This window comes from Mustela nigripes, chromosome 9 (genome assembly GCF_022355385.1).
Source record: "Mustela nigripes isolate SB6536 chromosome 9, MUSNIG.SB6536, whole genome shotgun sequence".
Lineage (NCBI taxonomy): Eukaryota > Metazoa > Chordata > Mammalia > Carnivora > Mustelidae > Mustela > Mustela nigripes.
Genome location: NC_081565.1, coordinates 73,272,551 through 73,297,204, shown reverse-complemented (window position 1 = coordinate 73,297,204; position 24,654 = coordinate 73,272,551). Strand labels below are relative to the sequence as shown.

The window sequence follows — 24,654 nt, the reverse complement described above, 5'->3', positions numbered from 1 at the left end:
TAAAACTTAATGTGTTTGCTTTCCTAATGCTATACTTTCCTAATCTTGTACTTCCCTTGTGTTTTAGCAGATAATTTACTAACTAACATGAGATATACGTGTAACTTGCTCTTGGCTGCCACTCTGAATAGGGCGAACCGAGATTATGAGCTAGCTTCCACCAGGAGAATTATCACCTCTGCATTGCTGCAAAGAGCATTTCATTCATTTCTCAGTGTAGCAAGTAATTTTTGAATCCTTTCTGTGTTCCAGACACAGGCTTTAGGCACTAGGAACGTGGCAGTGAACAGGGTCAACCAAAGTCTTACCCTCTTGGAGCTTATGTTCTAGTGGAGGAATTCAAGTAGAAATGAGTAGGCAGATAAAGTAGTGTAATTTTAGATGGCGGGAAGTACCAAAACAGGCAAAGGTAAAGACCCCGAAGTGGGCCGTAGGGCTGTATTCCATATGATGAGGGACAGCTTCGCTGGAGAAATGACTTTTAGGGGAAAGCCGAATGAAGAGAGTGGCTGGCCATTGGGAGGCCTGCAGGCAATGCATACTCGGGCTCGGAGGTGACAGGGTGGGTGGAGAATTTAAGGAAAACATGGAGGCCACCACGGTCGGAACTCTGAGTGAGGGAGGTCGCAGAGCTGGCCAGGGGTGTGCTCTTACAAGGTCTTGAAGGCCAGAGTAAGGACATGGATTATTCTAAATGAGTGGAGCGTTTTGAGCTGGAAGAGGCTTGATTGTGTTTCAATAAGATGACTCTGGTGTAGGGAATAGACCTGGGGGTGGGGGAGAGCTGAAGAAGGAAAATGGGGAGACCGGTCAGGGGACAATGACTCCCCTCAGGAGTCCAGATAAGAGCTGTTTATGGTTTGCCTTAGGGTAGCAGGTTGGGGCTGGTGAAGCGGTTTGGTTCTGTTGTGTTTTAAGGGGGTAGCTAATAAGACAGATCGGGTGTGGGGTATAAAGGAAATAGTAATAAAGAAGCAAGTGCAGGATGATAACGAGTGCAACTGGTTGATACCACTCACTGAGAAAGGGGGTCTGATGAGAGGAGCAGTTTGAGAGAATATCAGGACTTTGGTTTGGCAGACTAGATGCCCTTTAGGTACCTAAGCATCTGGACATTGCCCAGACTTCCGCTTTCTATCCAAAGTTATCCAAAGCCACATTAGACACAAAGTGTTTAGATTTCATCTTTGCTGCTGCCAAAAGAACAGTCATTGTGGGCAATATGGGAGGGGGTATACTTTCGTGTTCAGTTTCTGAGGAAGAAATTAGTATACTAAAAAGGGGGAAATACATATGTAACCACATAATGTGGGTTTTATATTTAGTCTCATGTGAAAAGCAGTAATTAGTTTGTTTTTGTAATTTGTTTCTGTAATTTGTTTGTTTTTAAATGGGAATCACCGCTCATTGGGAAGCAATTACTGTAATTCCGATTTATTTTACTTTAGATCATTCTGTGATGAAAGCAGTTATCAAAAAAGTTCTCCAGAATGGAAGGAGTGCCAAGTCAGAGGTAACATGTTCTCTAAGAAGAGCTTTTCTTTAATTGCATATTTTTCTTTTCTTTTTCCCTCATAAAATAAAACTATCAAGGCATTTTTCTGCCATCTTAAATCAATTAAGTCAAATCAAATGGCTTTTCTGTTTTGAAAACATTGTGTAATTCTTTAATTTGAGGTCCCAGAAATGCAGATTGCAAACCTTTTGTTAACTCAAAATAGCTTTATTTCCAATTGAGATCAAACCCTTATAAATAACCTGTAACTGAAATAAGTGTTTTTTATTTCTCTTCCAGTACCAGTGGATAACTTCTCCATCAGTGAAGGAACCATTCAAAACTGCTAGACAGAAAAAGAGAACTATAATTCTGGGAAATGGTCGGAAGGGGAAAGCTACTATTAGAATCGGTAACTCTTCCTCTCCTGGCATTTTAACGCGGCTAGCTCTATATGTGTTCCGATGGCTAAAATTAGAATCTGTTCCCATTATGTGATACTGAGGGTAACAACCAGGATTAACCACACTGCATATAGGAAAGACTATAAATGTTCAGATACAGATTATGAGAATTTATGGAATTAGAAACAATTTTAAAAAGATGTTAATATTTCCATTTTTTTAATTAACCAGCAATGTGTTCTTAAAAAGTTCATTGTTTTGAATATATTTCTTGGTTAAGATTTTAGTTTTCTCTTCCTGTGGTCTATTAGCATAGACAATGTAGGTACACAGGTGACAGGGTGGATGGAATATTGATGTGATTTCACAGAGCTCGAATAAAATTTGCCATTTTTCTTCTTTCACTTCATTTTAAATTGAATTAAAATTCTGTATGATTTCATAGTTAATACTTATTTATGTATTCACAAGGTTTCATTGAGTTGAGTCTATTTTTTATTAATGAAAGATTTGGGGTGCCTGGCTGGCTCAGTCGGTAGAGCACATGACTCTCAATCTTGGGGTCATGGGGTGGAGCCCACTTTAAATAAATAAATAAATAAATAGTGGAAAATTCAAAATAACCTAAATATTATATAATTTTTTAATAGTACTGTAAACATCTCTATAAATACGATTTCTTTTTTTTAACTATTAAAAGGTATGTTTTTGATTCTCCATTAATCTTCTTGTTTGGTCAATAAGATAGTAAGTAGGAGTTATTAAATCAAAAGAAAGCTTAACAATTCTTCTACCAATTTTTATTTTAAAACATTTTAGTAGTCAAATAGTATATGCAAGAAGCTGAGATTAAAAGTTTGCATCATGTGTAAAACATTCTTGAAAGTGTCTAAACTGGTATTTTGATATAATATTATTTTTTTTATTTTTTTATTTTTTTTTTTTTAAAGATTTTTATTTATTCATTTGACAGAGAGAAATCACAAGTAGGCAGAGAGGCAGGCAGAGAGAGAGAGAGAGGAGGAAGCAGGCTCCCTGCTGAGCAGAGAGCCCGATGCGGGACTCGATCCCAGGACCCTGAGATCATGACCTGAGCTGAAGGCAGCGGCTTAACCACTGAGCCACCCAGGCGCCCCTAATATTATTTTTTTTAAAGATTTTATTTATTTATTGGAGAAAGGGAGACACAGAAATAGTGAGAGTGGACAGGAGGAGGGAGGAGAGGGCGAAGCACGCTACTTGCCGAGCAGGGAGCCTGATGTAGGACTCGAGCCCAGGACTCCAGGATCATGACCTGAGCTAAAGGCAGTTGCCCAACCAACTGAGTCACCCAGGTGCCCTTGATATAATATTAGAAATAGAATTATATATAGGTAAAAATTATATATGTTATATTGGGATTTCTGTAATTTTAGTATCTGGTGGTATATAATAGGACTTCATGGAATGAGAAGAAAAAATTAAAAGTCTTTTTTTTTTTCCTTAGCATGATTAAACAAAGTGGAACTGTAACTGAAGTTTACAGGCTCACTGAGCTATTTAAGAGTAATTTTATTTCTTGGGCTTTTTTTTTTTTTGTATTTGCCTCAGTTATATGGAGACATAGAGGTAAGCCACAGCAATGTCTGGCTATGTAGTTAGATCCAGGTGAGTATAGGGTTAAATGTGTGAGTTGTGTCACATTCACATTGTAATCATGTGTGCAGAAAGAAGATAGGAACTTTAATGGGAACTGTATCTCCTAACAAGATACATGCAAATTATTTTGGATTTAATTACAAATGATATTTGCATTAGTTTCGGAAAGTCAGGGGAGAAGTGTACACATACAAACCACAAATATACGAACATTTTTCCTTGAGAGTAATTAAGTTAAAAACAAAAAATAGCACAAAGTGAATGGAACTTTTATATATTTTAAGAGGTCTATAAATTTATCCAGAGAAAGCATACAAGGTCATGTGATTATCAATAAGCTATACTCTATGAAATATTTACCCTCTGTTGCTACATATGCTTTACTTCTCATGCTACCCTAATGCTGCCAAAGTAGTATAGTAAAATAGATTTGAGGAATAAATATAATGAACCTAGGTTACTTATTTTGAGTAACAGAAAAAATATTTAAATGTCAATTTTAATATATGGTTTATTCTAAATAAAGTATTGGCATGTAGGTCTAGTTGTTGCTACTAACCATTTCATATAAGGATGCTTGACTTTTTAATACTGAAATTGGACCAAATCTCCATATTTTGCTCTTTTATCCATTGGGTCTTATTTCTTTTTCATTTTCTATATGAAATCAAATGAGCATTGAAAGTGACAGACTTACAGAGGGTAGCATTGACTTACCTGCCACTTAACTGCTTTCAGTCCTAATTACTTTGATTGTTTTCAGATAGGAAAACTAAACTTAAGTTGAAATTTTGGTCCAATTCAGATTCTCTTTGGCAGGAATCAGGGATGTATCAGTGTTTCTCTATCTTTGAGATTCAGAAATACCAAAATATTCTGAGATTCAATAAAATGAATGTTTCTGCATGATACATAAGGTGTATCGTGCATGTTTCATTCTTTGGGATGTATTTTTTATTTACTTTTGCATGTTATGCACATCTCATATATTTTAGTTAAAATGATAACTTGTTACTCTATGAGAACTTGTATTTGTAAACATTGCTAGTCTATGTAAAAGCATTTTTACAGAACGATCCTGTTATTAATGACCTCGCATTATTGGCAGGTGCCTGTTCTATAAAGTGTGAACATGTGATGATTGCTGCATCACCATTTAGTGCATCTTGATTTTGTCCTTTAATGCTTTTGCAAACAGGATTGGCCACGAAGAAACCTGTAAGCAATGGAAGAAAACACTCCCTTGGTAAAGAGTGTTACGCTCCTGAACCTCTACCTCCTGGCGTGTCTGGTTTCCTGCCGTGGCGCACAGCAGAACGTGCAAAAAGGAGCAGGTACAGTATATATCTTCCTAACTTAAGTTGTTCAGAAATTTTCGTCTTGGAGCTTCTTCTTCCTTTTTTTTTTTTTTTTTTAAGATTTTATTTATTTATTTGACAGATAGAGATCACAAGTAGGCAGAGAGGCAGGCAGAGAGAGAGGGGGACGCAGGCTTCCCGCCGAGCAGAGAGCCCAATGCGGGGCTCTATTCCAGGACCCTGAGATCATGACCTGAGCTGAAGGCAGAGGCTTAACCCACTGAGCCACCCAGGCGCCCCCATTTTGGAGCTTCTATTATGTGGGTGGTCTCTAGTGGTTTCTCTAGAGGAAAAAATGATAACTCACCTGTGGCTTCTGCCTAATGAGTCCTGAAGGAAGAAAAACAAAACAAAACAAAACAAAAACCGTTATAATTGGGAGTTGCAAGCTATTTCTTGTGTCACAACAAATGTAACCCTGTGGGAGTCAAGAAGAGATAACCTTCTCCCCACTGGTACAGGTGAGTAAAGGTTTCATTAAAGGTGGGTATAATTGGGCAAGACCCTACAGTTCAAGAGGAGGAAGTTGGATATGTAAGGAATGGGGGAAAAGAGACATTTCCAGCCTGGGGAATAGTTTAATGCAGAATGGGTGAGGAGGAGGGATTAGACTTAATCTAACTCAGTCAACTGGCTTAAATCATTTTAGTGAATCAGATTTAGTAAATTAGATTTAACTACTTTTAGCTGATTACTTACCCAGAGGATAACAGTGCCTAGCAATTTTTATCCTAGAAGTATAAAAGTCTCTTTAAATGGTCAAACTATAATTTTAGGCCTGCTGAGTGAATTAATTTGCTATAGATTATTTTTAAATAATTTACAGGGTAGTTTTCAAGAAATTGGGGATTAACAATTGCTTAAGAAAACAAAGACTTGGGGCGCCTGGGTGGCTCAGTCATTAAGTGTCTACCTTCCTCTCAGGTCATGATCCCAGGGTTCTGGGATCAGAGACCCACATGAGGCACCCTGCTTGGCAGGAAGCCTGCTTCTCCCTCTCCCTCTGCTTGTGTTCCCTCTCTTGCTGCGTCTCTCTCTTTGTCAAATAAATAAATAAATAAATAAAATCTTTAAAAAGAAAAAAGGAAACAAAGACTTTATTTTTTTTTTTAATTTTTTTTTTTATAAACATATAATGTATTTTTGTCCCCAGGGGTACAGGTCCGTGAATCTCCAGGTTTACACACTTCACAGCACTCACCATAGCACATACCCTCCCCAATGTCCATAACCCCACCCCCCTTCTCCCAACCCCCCTCCCCCCAGCAACCCTCAGTTTGTTTTGTGAGATTAAGAGCCACTTATGGTTTGTCTCCCTCCCAATCCCATCTTGTTTCATTTATTCTCCTACCTCCTTAACCCCCCATGTTGCATCTCCACTTACTTATATCAGGGAGATCATATGATATTGTCTTTCTCCGATTGACTTATTTTGCTAAGTATGATACCCTCTAGTTCCATCCACATCGTTGCAAACGGCAAGATTTCATTACTTTTGATGGCTGCATAGTATTCCATTGTGTATATATACCACATCTTCTTTATCCAGTCATCTGTTGATGGACATCTAGGTTCTTTCCATAGTTTGGCTATTGCAGACATTGCTGCTATAAACATTCCGGTGCACATGCCCCTTCGGATCACTACGTTTGTATACAAAGACTTGATTTTAAATAAGACTTGAAGTAGGTACTTTCTAAAATAATTGATGCTCACATTATATTGATAAATGTACTCTCCATTGCAAATGGTGTTATTAATTATTATTGCATAAACTCTAGTTCCCAGGCTCCAGTCTTTACACTTCAGTTTTATGATTTTGTGATTTCATATCATCTTTTTATGATACTTACTAAACTCAAGACCATTCTGATCACAAGGAGTTGTCCATTGGAGAATGATTATTAGTCAAAGAAGTTAGATTGGAAGTCTAAACCAGCCTGAACGTAGAAAGTGAGGACATCCCTCAGCAGTGCAGGAAGTTATGACGAGCCAGTCTGCTAAATCCTGTTCAGTTTTCTCCATAGCAGAGCCTCCCGGCTCCTTACTTTGAGCTTATTTTTTTATACAAAATTCATATATACTATTTATAGTATTATTGTACATAATTCTAGCAAATTTTATTAACTGGCATTAACTGATGATGTTCATGTCAATGTTTAACTTACTTTGTTGATATCTCTTTAGGGGTTTTCCATTAATCAAAACTCGTGATGTATATAATCATTTGCAGGTACGTAGTTCTCATATTTACCGTATATAGATTAAGTGAGAACGGTGGGAGGTCATTCTCTTTGTGTTTTAGACTAAACAGAGCCTTGCAGGGAACATTCCCTCTCTGAAATAAATCCACTTGCAACTTGTCAGGTTGCTCTCCCAATGACACCATGTAGTTCTGTGACTGTGACACACACTGGGCATCTTGTGGTTCCATCTGTAAACAGGGAAGCCATTTCTCCAGCCCACAGGTCACCTGTTAACCCAGTGAAAGGAATTTGACCGCTATTCCTGACCCAACACATGGAGTTGTCATTTTCAAGAATGTTCTTATGTTTTTGAGAAATGTTATTTGAGGGCTACATGTGTAAGTTCCAGATCTGAAAGGCAAAATAAAGAAGCCAGAGTCTCTCGTCTCTCAGAGCACTTCCTCTCTCACCAAAATCATACACATTCCCACTCCTGCTGCCTCATGGTCTTAGAACCAGCCATTCCTGTCAGAGTGTCAGGTTCTCCTTCCCCCTTGTGCTGGGAGACTACAGAGTTGCTCTTAGTAGAGTAACACTGCTGGATGGGGAGACGAGCACCCCAGGTGTGAGCCCTGCCCCCTGCATGTCCAGAAGAAAGGGTGTACACCTCTTTCTACCATTGGAACTTTCCTGTACTTTGGGATTTGTTGCCTGTGGTTAAAATGGCACCCCAGTGACTTGTCTTCTGTGCATTTAGGCAATCCCAGCGCTCCTCTTTTTGCTCTGTAGACTTTATGGGGTCGTGATCAGGTCAGTTTTCAAGTGTTTGGAAACAACATACTAAACTGCATTCCAGTGGCAGTGAAACCTGAGAGTTGTGTTACTGTTACAGTAGTTCTGGGTTACGGTGGCTGAAGGAGGATACGGTGAGATTTTTGATGGGTCCATTTTAGTTGTGTATGTGTAAGTGATTTTCTTTTTAAAAATTTTTTCACTAGATAACATTAACTTTCTAATCATTCTTCTAATTCTTACCACTCCCCTACTGATGGATTTTTCCTCCAAAAACTACATTTCCTCCAGACTTTTTGTACAGTGGAGAGTAAATGTCTCATCTTCAGTGTAAAGTTGGTCTGAATAAAATGTGCACCCTGGCTCCTCACTTGGCTTATGTGAAAGAAAATTAAAAATAATATGGATGACTCCAAATATTAACCTTAACAGAATTCCATACATTGACAGCAAAAATAAGTCACTGTCATTTTACTTTGTCATTGCTTGTTTTAGACTAAGTAGTAGAAGACATTTATAGATAATGACATGATACCTTAGATCAGTTTTATTAAATGTCCTATAATATTTGGTATCTGATTTTTGTTATCTCTTCTACAACCTTGCCTTCTTTTTCTAAGCAATCAGGTTTTCCTGTGACTGTGACAGTAGAGAGTCCTTCCTCCTCAGAAATTGAAGAGGTCGACGATTCAGCCGAAAGTGTTCAAGAGCAGCCTGAGAAAACCAGTTTAAAACAAGAAGCATTAGAGGTACAAAGTTACCACTTTAAAAATCCAGAGATCATTTTTTAAACCGTAGTGGTTATTGGGCAGGCGGAAGCCTGATCAGGACACTGGAAGAGCTTGTACACGGCTTCTGTCATTCTCTCCTTGGCTTAGACCAATGTGGAAGATAGACATTTGAATTCAGAGAAAAAATCAAAAAAAGGAATTTTTCCCTTCCTAACCGACTGAGCCACCCAGGCACCCCTTTTACTATTTGTTTTTTTAAAAAAGAAAGCCAGATTTATATTTTCCTAATAAAAATTAAGGACAGTAACATAGGGAAATTCTAAGCTAAGTACCTGGAAAATTATAAAATGTTAGAGTGGGACAAATCTGGAATTGATGTCGAATTATCCCTTTTATCGTCTAAACGAGCATCTACAATTTGTAGCCCTTAAAGTGTTTTGTTACTAAGTTGCATGGTAGAGACAAGACCCCAGACCATCTAATTTGCAGTCATGGTCATTTTAGATGTGTTCATTTCCCGCACCAAGACACTAGGGAGATTGTACTTCTAAAAGCAGCAGTAGGCACTGGGGAAGCCCCAAGAAGGTCAGGAACTGTAACCAGGGATTACCTGATTCAGGATGTGCTGAGGACCCTCTCGGCTCTTCTCCATTTTGATAAGATATTAAAGTGCTGGTATCAAAATTTTTAACAACAATCAAGAGAAGGGATTCTTCAACATTTTTTACAAAGACAGAAGACAAGTGGGAGGGTGGGAAGCTGTGAACAGAGGAACACCACAACCTAGAATTGCACAGGGACTGGCTTCCGCTGAGGGGAATCTGATCCCCCTGGCAGGAATAGCTCCATCCTCAGATGCACAGGGAGGAGACAGTGGAATTAGTGAAAATGTGACTGAAATACGGAGAGCGGGTGTGGGAGGTTTGTATTTGGGAGAGTTGACGCCCATCCCCACCCTCATTCTCCTGAAATGAGATAATTTTACTTTGGAAAAAACTGGGGAGTTAGATGTAAGTGATGAATCGCTAAATTCTACTGAAACCACTGTGACACTATATGGTAACTAACTAGAATTTAAATAAAAATTTGAGGGAAAAAATTGAGGAGAACTAGGGCACCCAGTGCAGTTGTACACCCTAGAAAAGAGTATTTAGGAGGTTCCTTATTATAACTGACTACCCACCTCTTCGCAGTCAACCATGAGCTTCCGGGGAGCTTTCTGCTCTCGTTCCTAAGTAGAAAATAACCGGTTCGCCTGAGAGTTGAGTAAAGCATGCAACATGAGGGGCTGGGAAGTAGGGGCTTGGAAGAAAAGGAGTAAAAGCACATACTGGTAGGACCAGGGACTGTTTGCTGTCAGCATCTCAACAGAAAACAGAACAAAATGTACATATCAGCTTTGACAACATAAAAGATAGGTTTGGAAGGTAAACAAGAGGTGGAAAGAAGGGAAAAAGGCATGAATGTCCAATTCCCAAAGTGGGGCTTGGGGAGAGTTTATGGTCAATTAGCAATATAGATTTTTTTTAAGATTTTATTTCTTTGTCTCGGAGAGAGAGCATATAAGCAGGGGGAGTGGCGAGCAGAGGGAGAAGAAGAAGCAGGCTGCCCACTAAGCAGGGAGGCCTCCGATGCAGGGCCAGAGGCAGACACTTAACTGACTGAGCCACGCAGGCGCCCCAACAATACAGATTTTTAAGGATATCACTGCAAGTTCGAGAGTTCATGACCAGTGGAAAAACTAATGGGGACGTGACTTCAGTGAGAGAAATGGACTTAGGAAAAGAGTGTAAATGAATTAACATCTTATTTAGTAAAGTAGGAAGTTAATAATCTCCAAAACTTAATCATGACATGGTCATGTAAGTTTGTTACTTGGAAATAGAGAATTGAAGATAAGAATGGCTAAAGGCTCATTAAGAAAGGAAATCCAGGGGCGCCTGGGTTCAGCAGGTTAAGCCTCTGCCTTCAGCTCGGGTCATGGTCTCAGGGTCCTGGGATCGAGCCCCACATTGGGCTCTCTGCTCAGCAGGGAGCCTGCTTCCTCCTCTCTCTTTGTCTGCCTCTCTGCCTACTTGTGATCTCTGTCTGTCAAATAAATAAATAAGTAAATAAAATCTTTAAAAAAGGGGCGGGGGGAATCCAGGGATGGGGCACCTGGGTGGCTCCCAGGGTCCTGGGATCGAGCCTCACATCAGGCTCCCTGCTCAGTGGGAAGCCTGCTTTTCCCTCTCCCCCTCCCCCTGCTTGTGTTCCCTCTCTTGCTGTGTCTCTATCAAATAAATAAAATATTTAAAAAGAAAAAAGAGGGCGCCTGGGTGGCTCAGTGGGTTAAGCTGCTGCCTTCGGCTCAGGTCATGATCTCAGGGTCCTGGGATTGAGTCCCGCATCGGGCTCTCTGCTCAGCAGGGAGCCTGCTTCCTCCTCTCTCTCTCTCTGCCTGCTTCTCTGCCTACTTGTGATTTCTCTCTGTCAAATAAATAAATAAAATCTTTAAAAAAAAAAAAAGAAAGAAAGAAAAAAGAAGAAAGAAAGGAAATCCAGATGGCTGATAAACATAGAAAAGTGTCCAATATGAAAGGCCACAACACTCCAATCCCATTAACAAAAAATGTCTGATAATTATGGGTTTCCTAGACCTGGAGTATAATAGGAATCCCACACCCTGCTTATATAGGCATATAAATCTACATAGCTCCTTTGGAAAGCATTCAGCATTGTTCATTGCCTAAAGTTGTGTTACTACTCCACAACCCAGCCAGTTTCCCTCTCCCCTGCCCAGCTGGTGTATGTACTAGAGTAACTGCTGCAACAGGACGTGTGTGTGATTTGCACTAGCACCAACTCAAAACAGCCCAAATGTCCCTTAAGAGTCAAAAATTAAATTATGTGTATTCATTTAGTGGGAAACTATAAAGCAATAAAGTTTAACGAACTAGAGCTACCTGCAACAACATAGATTAATTTTTAAAAACAATATTGACTGGAAGGCTGGATATACTGTGATTCTCTTTTAGTGAAGTTAAGAATTGGGAAAACCAAAGGGAATTTCTAGGGATGCATGCATGTAAAGATGCACTTTTTAGTATGTATATCATAGTTTACAATTAAAACCTGCCCAGAGAGCTACCTGGCTGGCTCACTCTATAAAGCATGCCACTCTTGATCTCGGAAATGTGAATTCAAACCCCATGATGGGTGTAAAGACTACTTAAAAAAATTAAAACCTGCTTAAGAAAAGTTTGCCTCAAGGGGGCTGGATGTGTGAGTGAGTTGAGACTATTTGATTTTAAGTCCTTTGCTACTATTTGCATTCACATATATTCGTTAGCATTAATTGAACATACCCTCTGTACCAAGCACTCTTCTGAGTTTTATGTGTGTGTTAACTCATGTAATTCTCCCAAGAACTGTGTCGTGTGAGGAACCTATCTTCATGTTAGAGATGAGGAAATTGAGGCCTAGAGTTCCTGAACTTGCCCAAAGTTATACTGCTAAGGCGTAGGGCCAGGTTTTAGCCAGAGATTCTGAATTTTTAAAAATACAATCTGAAAGAGAAATTTAACTGTTTGTTGTTGTTGCTTTAAGATTTTATTTATTTATTTGACAGAGAGCGATCACAAGTAGGCAGAGAGGCAGGCAGAGAGAGAGGGGGAAGCAGGCTTCCCGCTGAGCAGAGAGCCTGATGCGGGGCTCGATCTCAGGACCCTGAGATCATGACCTGAGCTAAAGGCAGAAGCTTAACCCACTGAGCCACCCAGGTGGCCCAGAAGTGTAACTGTTAATTATACACATAGATCTCATATTGGCATGGGTTTATCTCATTCAGCAATTACTTATCGTGAACTTTAAACCTGGCACATGTTCTAGGATAAGATATACCCCCTTCCCTTAAATTTCTTGCACTTTAAAGTGAGGAAACAAGCCAACAGTTACAATAGAAGTTATATACCGAGTGATACATTACTGAAAGCAGTCTAAAATCTTAGGAATCTTTGGAAGATCATTATCACAGAACCTTAAAAATGCTCATTTGCTTTGATCTTAAACTCATTTTTATTGGCTTATTGCAAGAAAATTCTGTATGTGGAAAAAGGCCTTAATGTGTAAAAATAGTTATTTTGTTTTAATATTGGAAGGCTAGAAAGAATTTATTTATTTATTTTTTTTTTAAAAGAAAATCCAGCTCTTCTTTCTTTGTTTCTTTTTTTTTTTTAAAGATTTTATTTATGTATTTGACAGATAGAGATCACAAGCAGGCATAGAGGCAGGCAGAGAGAGAGGAGGAAGCAGGCTCCCCGCTGAGCAAAGAGCCCGATGTGGGGCTCAATCCCAGGACCCTGGGATCATGACCTGAGCGGAAGGCAGAGGTTTTAACCCACTGAGCCACCCAGGCGCCCCAAGAATTTAAATGTTTAATGCAGGAATGCTTATAGAACCAAGAGACATGCTCAGTGGAATATTTTATAGCCCATTAAAAAATTCAAGTTTAGGAGTGGCTCAGTTGGTTAAGTGACTGACTCTTGATTTCAGCTCAGGTCATGAGATCAAGCCTCGAGTTGGGCTGCTTGCTCAGTAGGGAGTCTGTTTGAGATTCTTTCACTTTCTCTCTCTCTCTCCCCCCCTCCCCTTCTAGCTCACAGGTACACCTGCTCTCTCTCTCAAAAAATAAATCTTTTTAAAAAATCAAGGCTATGAATCCCTTAATTATATAAAAAATGATTGATCTAATGTACAGTGGAAAAAAGTTGAACATAAAATTAGATATATAGTATGATGGGAGCTTTGTTTCAGAAAAAATCAAACCAACCAATGTATAGAAGGGGAAGGAGAGCAGATAACAAGAAGGATCATTAGTCTAATTTACATAACCGACTGTCATGTAATTTTCTTTTCTTTTTAAGATAGTATGTATTTATTTGACAGAGAGAAACACGGCAAGAGAGGGAACACAAGCAGGGGGAGTGGGAAAGGGAGAAGCAGGCTTTCCGCTGAGCAGAGAGCCAGATGCAGGGCTCGATCCCAGTACCCTGGGATCGTGACCTGAGTCAAAGGCAGACACTAGGCTCTCCCGTAATTTTATTATCTAATCTTTTGGTACCATTTTTTTTTTTTTAATGGAGACATTGAGCTTTTGAAAAAAATTTTTATTTAAGTTCAATCAATTAACATAATGTACTATTAGTTTCAGAGGTAGAATTCAGTGATTCATCAGTCTTACATAATACCCAGTGCTTGTCACATCTTGTGTCCCCCTAATGTCCATCACCCGGTTACGCCATCCCCCCATCCCCCTCCCCTCCAGCAACCCTCAGTTTGTTTCCTATGATTACAAGTCTCGTAAGGTTTCATATTTTTTTAAAGAGCATGAATTACTTAAAACTTTGGTGGAGGAGGGTACACTTTCTCATGAAAAGCCAACGTGATGTTCTGACTCCCTCCACTAGAGGGAGAAGCTGTGTCAGGTAATTGCACAATGTGCTGTTCATCCTTGGAGCCAGTTGAGAATGGAGCCTTTCAGTCTATCCTTCCCGGACAGTGGTGTTTGTTTAGAATTTCTGTGAACCAAGTTTTAAATATCAAAACCATTATATAAGTGAGTAGAGGAATTATGCAATTTTTTGTCTTTGTCCCCATTAAAAATGTGGCTGGCTTCAACTGTATAATGAAACATTAAAGAATTTGAAGTTATTAGACTATTTTTAAATTTTTAAACATAAGTTCTGAGTATAAAGTGTGTGTTCATTGAGCAAAATTTTAAAAACAATGAAAAACTTACTGAAAAAAATAAAAGCCACCTCTATATATACACATACCCAATCTACCCTTTTGCCATAGAAAGATACCAAAAATATTTTGTCCTATCACTAAATACTCTTATACACCAGAGAATCTTAGATTAAGTTTATGTACTATCTTCCCTGAAAAAACACACGGTATATAGAACTCCTGAGGCCCAGTCATTAATTCTGGTTAAGACCTCTTGTTGTCAGTGTTTTTTAGTGGCTTCACGGAGCATTTCTTCAAATGGGTATGCTGTTTTTATTTAAACTAACCCAATTTGGAAGCTTGTAGCTTACTTCTAGGATTTAGTTCTAAAACAGTCCCATATAACATGTCGGTAGATAAACCTTTGTCGCATCTCTGGTGGTTTCCTTAGGGTAAATTCCTAGGTGTAAGATCATTGGTATGTACTCACTGTCCAGAAGCTGGTTCTAGTTTCCTTTTTCAGTGACAGCATATAATAGAGTTCCTCCCCTCAACCCACATGCACCAGGGGCATACTAAATTTTAAGTTGAAATTCTTTGTTTAAGTGATTGTTCAAAAGCCTTTAAAATATATAAATATACCTCCTTGTTTTAATAAATAGAGGTATTTTATTTATTTATTGCTGCATAAGACACCAGCCCCAAAACAGTGGCTTAAAACAGTAACAGTCACTTATTTTGTTCATGAACCTGAAGGTTGAATAGTATATTGATTTTCTGTTGCTGTGAACTTAGTGGCTTGAAACAACACCTGCTGACGAGCTCCCAGTTCTGTAGGTCAGAAGTCCAGGTATGGCACAACTGGGCTCTCTGCTTCATCTCATCAAGATGAACTCGAGATGTCAGTCAGGGTGTGTTCCCATCATGAGGCTCTGGGAAAGAACCTACTCCCAACTACACAGCTCATTGGCCTAATTCAGTTCCTGGAGTTGTAGGACACAGATCCTCCTTTCCATGCTGGCTGGATGTCAGGGGACAGGCTCAGCTCTTAGAGGCCTCCATCCTGCCTTCCTTGCCACAAACATCACACTTGACGTGTTCCAAGCCAGCCACAAAGAATCTCCCCTTGTTCCTTTTTTTACTTTAGATCTTAAGGAAGACCCCAGTCCCTTTCAGTGGGCCACCTGATTAGTCACATCCACCAGAATAATCTCTTAAGATCAATTAAAGATTTGAGGAACCTTAATTACGCCTGCAAAATCCCTTCACTGCAGCACCTAGACTAGGATTTGGTTAACTGGGAAGATTTATAGTTGAGCAGGTAGGATTCTTGGGGCGGGGGTGGGGGGACTCTCTTAGAATTCTGCCAACCACTGCAAGGACTTTAAGTGTCTTGTTCTTGGAAATTAAAGGAGGGGTTACCAGTGTGCATTTTATTTTACGGACGTTGGTGAATGGGGAAATGACCACTTCTGTGAACAGGCATGGCACCCAGCTTCCTGAGTTCAGAATGTGGTTCTACAACATAATGTCTTAGGTGACATGGTCTTGGGTGTCCTACTCTACTTTTCTCTGCCTCTGTTTTCTCACCTGCAAAAAGACATGGAGTTAATAATTGTTCTTTCCTTGTAGGGCTTTGATGATTAAATTAATATTCCGGAAATTCCTACTAAGGGCTTTAGTACGTGCTTTAAAAGTGTTTACTTTTTAAAAAATGCATTTGAATCTGCAATAACATAATTTGGGTGGATTAACTGTGTTAATAAGATTTCTAGTTATAAAGGGACCTATTAATAAAAGGAGAATTTTCCCTTTTTGGCCTTAGTTTTTTATTTATTTCAGACTTAACTATATTATACACATATGCCTTTTATGGTGAGCTGCCACATATTTATCTTGAAAAGTATTAGATTCAAATAAATTTTTAATATGCTAATTTGATATTTTTGGTAATTAATTTCACCGGCACGGTATGGTATCATAAGTAGTAGATTATAATCCTGAAGTCTGGGGCATCTGGGTGGCTCAGTTGTTAAATGTCTGCCTTTGGTTTAGGTCATGATTCCAGGGTCCTGAGATTAAGCCCTGCATCCGGCTCCCTGCTCGACAGGAAACCTGCTTCTCCCTCTCCCACTCCCCCTGCTTGTATTCCTTCTCTCTCTGTGTGTCTCTCAAATAAATTTAAAAAAAAAAAAAAAAAAAAATCCTGAAGTCTGAGTCTACTTGTGGCTCTGTGCCTATATCCTTGGTGAGATCTATAACTGGAAAGGCTTTTGGATATGATACTATGAATTGTTTATAATACACTTTATTTTTTCACACTAGGAGAAACTGGAGGAGTGCCTAAAGCAGTTAAAGGAGGAAAGAGTAATAAGGCTTAAGGCTGATAAACGAGTCAGTGAGGTAAACAAGTTTTTTCTTATACTTTTGAAAGTGTTTTGGTGTTATTTTTATTTGATCTTAAGGCATACACATGCAGTTTATAAATTCTAAAATATATTGTGAATTGGTTATATCATATGAACTTTTATATTTCCTTATATTTAGGGGTCATATGATCTCTATTCCAAAAAATGTTTTTAAAATGGAAAAATCTTAGGGATGCCTGGGTGGCTCAGTCAGTTAGGCATCGACTCTTGATCTCAGCTCAGGTTCTGATCTCAGCGTTGTGAGTTCAAGCCCTGCACTGAGGTCCACCTATTTTGGGCATGGGGCAAATTTAAAAAAAAAAAAAAAAAAAAAGGTAAAAATCTTAGGGTTTTTTTGTTTTTTGTTTTTTGTTTTTTTTGTGCATGCGTGTATTTATGATGTTAGCTTGTTTTCTGTTTATGACACTTCAGTTCAAGAAAGCACCTATGCTTGGGGGCACCTGGGTAGCTCAGTGGATTGAGCCTCTGCCTTCAGCTCAGGTCATGCTCTCAGGGTCCTGGGATCAAGCTCCACATCAGGCACTCTGCTCAGCGGGGAGCGTGTTTTGCCCTCTTTCTCTGACTGCCTCTCAGCCTACTTGTGATATCTCTTTCTCTGTCAAATAAACAAGATCTTTTAAGAAAAAAAAGAAAGCATTTATGCTTATAAAGCATACATAGTAACATGAAAGACATGATGAAACTATTTACTGACCATGAATAATTTAAATTAATACATATAAAATATTGGAAAACTAAGAATGCAATGAAAAATAAAAATATATTCTATGAGAATTACATTAGGCTACTGTGCATGGAAGCAGGACATAAGCTCAGAAGTTGTATGTAAACGTAATTAATTATGATAAGGTGAGTTTTGGGAGGAACTTTTCCAAGTGCATACATGGGATTGACGAACATTTATTCATTCAGTAAAGGTTGAGCACCTGAAAGGTAATGAACAAAAGAGCCTCTCTGAGAAATACTAGTCAGGTTTACCTGTGGCTTTAGATGAATAGATGGTGAGGGGGAGGAGTCACATGAGGAAGGAAACATTTTCAAGAAGCCCAGGAAGATATTAATCATTGTACAGTTAATAAGTTGGGTATGATTTAGAACTTTTAAACTTAGCCATTTAATATTTTGCTCAGTAAAGTTAATCCTTAATGTCCAGCAAAGTTGGAATATGCTTTGCTCAAATCAGACTATTTCACTTTCTAATTTAAACCGATAAGAACAGATACTACACTTGATCTTAGCCGAAAGGCCCGAGAAGCAATTCACTTTCTAATTTGAAGCGAACCTTAAGCAACTAATTTTTCTAATGTAAATGAGGGTCTGCTATGAATATAACCAGTTAGAAAAGAGATCTTTTAAAATATCCTTAATAGGGACGCCTGGGTGGCTCAGTGGGTTAAGCGGCTGCCTTCGGCTCAGGTCATGATCCCACCGTCCTGGAATCAAGTCCCACATGGAGGGGGAGGGGGTCCTTGCTCAGCGGGGAGCCTGCTTCTCCCTCTGCCTCTGCCTGCCACTCTGTCTGCCTGTGCTCACTCTCTCTGGCAAATTAATTAATTAATTAATTTTTTAAAAGATCCTTACTGAAACAGTTATTCTGGTTTATTTATATACCACCTAAGTTTTGTATAGGAAACTTTGTTGGGTATATGTGGGTTTTCTTTTTTTTTTTTAAGGTTTTATTTATTTATTTGAAAGAGAGAACATGAGCGAGAGCACAAGCAGGGAGGAGAGGGAGAAGCAGGCTCCCCGCTGAGCAGAAAGCCCCATGTAGGGCTCAATCCCAGGACCCTAAGGTCGGGACCTGAGTCAAATGTAGAGCATATCCTACTGAGCAACCCAGGAGCCCCTCCACTTATGTCATTTTTTTTTTAAGATATTATTTATTTATTTGACAGAGATCACAGTTAGGCAGAGAGGCCTGCGGGGGGTGGGGGGGTGGGGTGCGGGCAAGCAGGCTCCCTGCTGAGCAGAGAGCCCAATGTGGGCTCTATCCCAGGACCCTGGAATCATGACCTGAGCCAAAGGCAGAGCGAAGGCAGAGGCTTTTACCCACTGAGCCACTCAGGCAGCCCTTGGGTTTTGATTCTTCAGTGATGTAGTCTCTGTCTTTTAGGCAGAAATAGTAATTAGAAATTAATTACATTTGAACTGTTTTAGTTTTATTGCTTAAAAACTATTTTTTTTAGGACAATGGAAGAAAATCATGTCAGACATTTTCAATTTTCTTTTGTAGCTGGAACATGAAAATGCCCAGTTAAGAAATATAAACTTCTCTTTGTCTGAAGCCCTGCATGCACAGTCCTTGACAAGCATGATGCTGGATGATGAAGGTGTTTTGGGCAGCATTGAGAATTCTTTTCAGAAGTTCCATGCTTTCTTGGACCTCCTTAAAGATGCCGGGTTAGTTAATTTCTCTCCGTGGCATGATTCCCTTTGCATCTGTAATGAGGGTTTACTGAGAAATGTGAGCAATTCTCATTGCTTCTGTAGTTGTCTTTAGTGTGTAATATAGGGTGTTAAGTGAGGAATTAAAAGAAATGCAAAATGCTAAACCTGCTTTGGTAGAGGAGAGAGCCCATTATAAAAGAATAACCTGTTGATAAGATAATTTGTAGGTATAGTTTTGGGGAAAGACTACATGAAGATAATTTTACTTGAAAATATTCCAGAATGCATCGGAATTTCCTTCCCTTTTATTTATCTTCCTTGTAAACTATGTTTGAATTACAGTGGTTTTTGTCCTACACACAAAAATTATTATTAATCTGCAGGGCACATATAGATACAGATCAGTCATTCTCAACCAGGAACAATTTTGCTAAAGGAAGATGCTGAAAGAACTGGAGATTGAAATTGATGGAGTGATGTTTTGTGGGTGAAGGGGTTGGTGTTGGGAAGGAAGGAGTGAACACGTTTTTGGAAACTGGAGGAAAGGTGGTCAGGAGGTGGGGGTGAGGTGAGAGGTGATGCACTGGGTGCTTACTAGAAGCTGAAGCGCTGAAATGGAGTAAGAAATCGGCTGGTGGCTGCAAAGGCTGTGTGGGCTAATGTGGTCCCAAAGCATGAATCTGGAAGGGCTCAGAAATTGGGAGGGAATAGGGGCTTGTATCTGGAGTAGAGTATTTCATGATTATAGGTACAGGGAAATCGAAGCTGCTCGCACGGAATTATAATAACCTTTGCTTTTTCCTCCTTCCCTCCTCCTGTCCAGGCTTGGGCAGTTTGCCACAATGGCTGGTATAGATCAGTCAGATTTTCATTTACTGGGTCGTCCCCAGATGAATTCTACTCTTAGTAGTCTGCCTAAGGAAGAAAAGAAGGCACTTGAAGAAGAAAAACCAGAATCAAAGCAGAACCCCCTAGGACAGATGCAAAATATCCAAGTAAGTGGATAGAAAAGAATATTATGATTCTAAGGGTGATTAGCCAAAAGGGAAATACCAAGTCAGAGAGAAACTAATGATGCTCTGTCCCTATTTAACTCACATACTTGGGAGGAGCCTTTTAGGGGTTCTTTCCAGATGTGAAATTAGTAAGTTTGGACCCATTTCATAATACCGTGTAGTTACAAATAAGAAAGATAGGTCTTTTGCAATGTATGATATAAAGCAAACTACCCTCAGTGAATAAAGAAATGAAACATTAGAGAAAAGATTCCAAATTTTAAATTGTGTAAATGTCTATTCTATTCATATTTCATCTAGGTTTCTATTTGTATGCAGTCAGCTTACAATGAAGGAACACTAATGAAGGTACAAGTACTGATATGGATAATCTTCTTAACTAAGTAATCCAGACATAACTAATAGACAGTATATTATAGGGAGCCTCCCAGTTAGGGAAGCGAGAGCGGACACCCCATCTGCTTTTTCCCGGCCTTCCTTGGAGCATTCCCTTCATCTCCCATCTCAGCCAACCTTAGACAGGCTTGGGAACTGACAGCTTGAGAATAGTCTCATCACAAATTGGATACTCCTTACATGTTCCTGGAGGATAGAAAAGAAACTAATTTTCTTAGGGAATAGGGCTTTATTATTACTATTTTTTAAGATTTTATTTATTTATTTGACAGAGATCGCAAGTAGGCAGAGAGGCAGGCAGAGGGAAGCAGGCTCCCTGCTGAGCAGAGAGCACGATGCAGAGCTTGATCCCAGGACCCTGGGATCATAACCTGAGCCGGAAGGCAGAGGCTTAACCCACTGAGCCACCCCAGTGCCCCGGGAAGTGAGCAAGAATCATCCCAGACACAAAGTCTGAAAATGTAGCAGTCATTGCCTTGGATGTAGCAAAGTTAAGTTGGGAATCAACTGGCAAGATAGAATTAGAAAAAAACTGGGTCTAAAATCTTCTGACTAATCGATGACTGTCTTTTTTTTTTTTTAAGATTTTATTTATTTGACAGAGAGACATCACAAGTAGGCAGAGAGGCAGGCAGAGAGAGAGGGGGAAGCAGGCTTCTTGCTGAGCAGAGAGCCCGATGCGGGACTTGATTCCAGGATCCTGGGATCATGACCTGAGCCGAAGGCAGAGGCTTTAACCCACTGAGCCACCCGGGCACCCCCAATCAACGACTATCTTAATAATACAATCACAGAGTAGCATTGAGGTCATGGACTCAACTTTTTAATGGTTGACTTTGTTCATCACTGAATTTTTGTTTTGTCGTCTTTTGTTTTTCTCTCCAGTTTCAGAAAATTACAGGTGATGCTAGAATTCCTTTGCCTCTTGACTCCTTCCGTGTGCCCGTTTCCACGCAGGAGACCTTAGAAACGTCTAGAGACAACCTGGAAGTCCCAGTCAATGAACAGCAGCAGGACTCTATCAAAGAATTCATTGCTAGAACATGTTCTCCTTCAGCAGATGTGATGTCTGGAACTGGAAGCCAAAGAAAAGAAGATGAATTGTCTAGAAATAACAGATCTTCTTCAGAGAAAATGACCAAAACAGGTGAATATACCAAAAAATATTGTGCTAAAAAACAGCCCAGAAAGGATCTGCATTCTTGCTCTGACTCACCTGTAATTAGGAACAGTAAAGGAATCGGACAAAATGATTCTTTGGTTAATGAACCAGTTAAGAGTGAGTCTTTGAGAAAACATGTTTCTGGCAAGAAAGAAAGTAGAATAGTGACTGTTTCATCCAAGACGACTAAAAGTAAACTCAATCTGTTAGAACACTCTGAAAGTGATACTCTTGGATCTGATTTTGAATTTCAAGAAAGCATCCATACTGTATCACACCTGACATAGATCTAAATCTTTTAAAATTATGTTTTTGCCTTCAAATTTTAATAAATTTCTTATGTTTTCATTGTGGCATATGGTATTTTAAAATATAGTACTGGAAGACGTTAGAGAGACCCATTAAAGAATGAAAAGATTCATTCTTTTTATTGCAACGAAACTTTTGGATATGTTTTCTTTTTGACACTCTCCAACTTTCATTCAACAAGTATTTCCTGTGGGCCTAATATGTATGATACTATTCCAGGTGCTTTTGCTTTCAGCAATGAACAAAATAAAACCTTTACATTGATGGAATTAATATCCTGTGGAGGGAGGAAAAAAAATATGGAAGCATGATAAGGCCCTCGAAAAGACAGGGTCATAAATTGGGGAGTTTTAACATTTGGGTAAAAGTGGAAATACTGTAAATCACGGGCCAGAAACCACTAGCATATCCTAATTCATAATAACCAGTGCAGCAAACATTTACCAAAGTACTTAACCCTATTTCTGGATTACAGCAACAATATAAGCCAAGGAACCATTATTGGGCCCATTTTATAGATGTGGAGGCTGAGGAGACAGATGGTGTAAGTTGCCCAAAATTACAGAGCTTTAAACAAGTGGTAGAGCTGGGATTTGAACCAGAACCCATGTTTTGCTCTTAATCCCTTTTTTGTCCTATGACCTTGTTAAGAGAGGAAGGGCGTGGGGCACTTGGGTGGCTCAGTGGGTTAAGTCTCTGCCTTTGGCTCAGGTCATGATCTCAGGGTCCTGGGATCAAGCCCCAAATCGGGCTTTCTGCTCAGCAGGGAGCCTGCTTCCCTCTCTCTCTCTCTCTCAGCCTACTTGTGATCTCTGTTTGTCAAATAAATAAATAAAATCTTAAAAAAAAAAAAAAAGAGAGAGAGAGAGAGAGAGAAGAAGGGCTTAAGGAAGCTGTGGAGAGAAAAGCCAGTGAGCATTGCAAGTGCAGAGCAGGGCTATCAGAAAGTATGCCTGACCCTCCCTTATCAAGGTAGGTACTTAAAGGCAGAATATGTAAAAAGCATATGAATGTACATCTCAGGACCAAATTATGCCTCCCTATGTAGAACATGCATAGATTAAGTTCAACCAGACTGTGACTTGACAGGTAAAATCAGAGAAAAGCTGGTGTGTCAGATTTCTTCTAGAAGGCCCTGCCTGATTGTTCTCAAAGGACCACTGCAGTACTGTTGAGTTCATGGATCATGGATTTAGTGCTGTGGGAGTAAAACAATAAAGAAAGATAATAGCCCTTAACCAGTAGGTAGCATGAGAGAAGGAAACGCACAAGCAGAGATCACATCCTCTAATGGGACCACTTAGGGAATGTAGCCCGTGTTTGGGGAAGAGAGAACTGGGGCCAAGAAAGGTCATTTAAAGAGCTCACATCTAAAGTCTTGAAAGTCTGTTTCACCTATTGGAAACAGGTGAATAAGGGGAGGAAGGAAAAGAATCCTCAAGGTGGAGGGAACAACATAAGTGGAAGTATGGAGCCAAAGGCATGAGAGGGATGTGTTTGGGGAAGGCCGCGTAGATTTCAGAGTTGGTGGGATGTCATCAGACAGTGGTATCAAGGAGACTTACAAGCCATGTTGCACGGAGCTGGTTCTTTCTCCTCAGCTAATAAAAGGATTGAAGAACGGTAATGACATGTGGAGGATTGCATGCTAGATCATGAATGGTCAGAGATGATGCCATACTCTCCTGAGGAGCATCGTTTTTAAATTTTCAAATAAAAATTAAAGACTTCCCCCCGTCTTTACTGAAAGGGTTCCATGGACAAAAGTAAGAGAGATCCTGACTTAAAGTTAAGCGGGTTTCTTTACTGTATGACTTCTCAGGGCTACTGCAAGCTAACGGTCATTCTGAATTTCTAAGACAGGCATAGGTTACACAGCCCTTCTTAAATATATTTGATTATAGATTCCCTTTTCTTTCTTTTTTTTTTTTTTTTTAAATTCAGAGAGATGGAGGTGGTGAGGGATAGAAGGAGAGAGCATCTCAAGCCGACTCTGCGCTGAGCACTGGGTCGGACACAAGGCTTGACCTCACAACCCTGAGATCATGACCTGAGCTGAAATCAAGAGCTGGACACTTAACTGACTGAGCCACCCAAGCGCCCCTAGAATCCTTTTTTAAAAGGGGTGTCTAACAACTAGATCCACCAAACAAGAGTTTGGTAACTTCTGAATTAGGCAATAACAAGAGGAAAAGGGGTCTGAAATAAGATATCAAGGGAAGGGACACCTGGGTGGCTCAGTTGGTTAAGCAGCTGCCTTCGGCTCAGGTCATGATCCCAGCGTCCTGGGATCGAGTCCCACATCGGGCTCCTTGCTCAGCAGGGAGCCTGCTTCTCCCTCTGCCTCTGCCTGCCATTCTGTCTGCCTGTGCTCGCTCTCTCCCTCTCTGATAAATAAATAAAATCTAAAAAAAAAAAAGATATCAAGGGAAGAAATAAGTTTGAATTTTATTTAGGAAATAAAATAAGCAACACTTGCTTGTGGGAAGTGAGGAGGTGGTAGGAGGCAGAGGCTGGACTCCTATTTATGTGGCTGAGGTCGGGGATGGTATCCTGGAGGTTGGATAGAGGGAGTAAGAACTGTATTGAGCGGCTCAGGTCATGATCTCAGGGTCCTGGGATCGAGCCCTGCATCAGGCTC

The 24,654-nt window shown here is 39.7% G+C and overlaps 1 protein-coding gene and 1 pseudogene across 4 annotated transcripts in view; one reads left to right on the top strand and one right to left on the bottom strand.

Annotated features, from left to right (window-relative positions):
• CEP78 (centrosomal protein 78) overlaps positions 1 to 22,052 on the top strand; it is a 32,983-nt gene extending 10,931 nt beyond the window's left edge. The window contains exons 7-17 of one of the 4 annotated variants that reach the window (XM_059411812.1): positions 1,449 to 1,513; positions 1,796 to 1,907; positions 3,490 to 3,507; positions 4,736 to 4,871; positions 7,083 to 7,128; positions 8,494 to 8,622; positions 16,639 to 16,716; positions 18,976 to 19,142; positions 19,954 to 20,125; positions 20,447 to 20,494; positions 21,428 to 22,052. In XM_059411812.1, the coding sequence (XP_059267795.1) occupies positions 1,449 to 1,513; positions 1,796 to 1,907; positions 3,490 to 3,507; positions 4,736 to 4,871; positions 7,083 to 7,128; positions 8,494 to 8,622; positions 16,639 to 16,716; positions 18,976 to 19,142; positions 19,954 to 20,125; positions 20,447 to 20,494; positions 21,428 to 21,991 (1,535 nt within the window). In that variant the 3' untranslated portion in view covers positions 21,992 to 22,052. The remainder of the gene's footprint in view (positions 1 to 1,448; positions 1,514 to 1,795; positions 1,908 to 3,489; positions 3,508 to 4,735; positions 4,872 to 7,082; positions 7,129 to 8,493; positions 8,623 to 16,638; positions 16,717 to 18,975; positions 19,143 to 19,953; positions 20,126 to 20,446; positions 20,495 to 21,427) is intronic. The other 3 variants (XM_059411813.1, XM_059411814.1, XM_059411815.1) reach the window with 3 other exon arrangements.
• Positions 17,873 to 18,001, bottom strand: LOC132025281 (U2 spliceosomal RNA; annotated as a pseudogene).
• Positions 22,053 to 24,654: the final 2,602 nt, after the last annotated feature.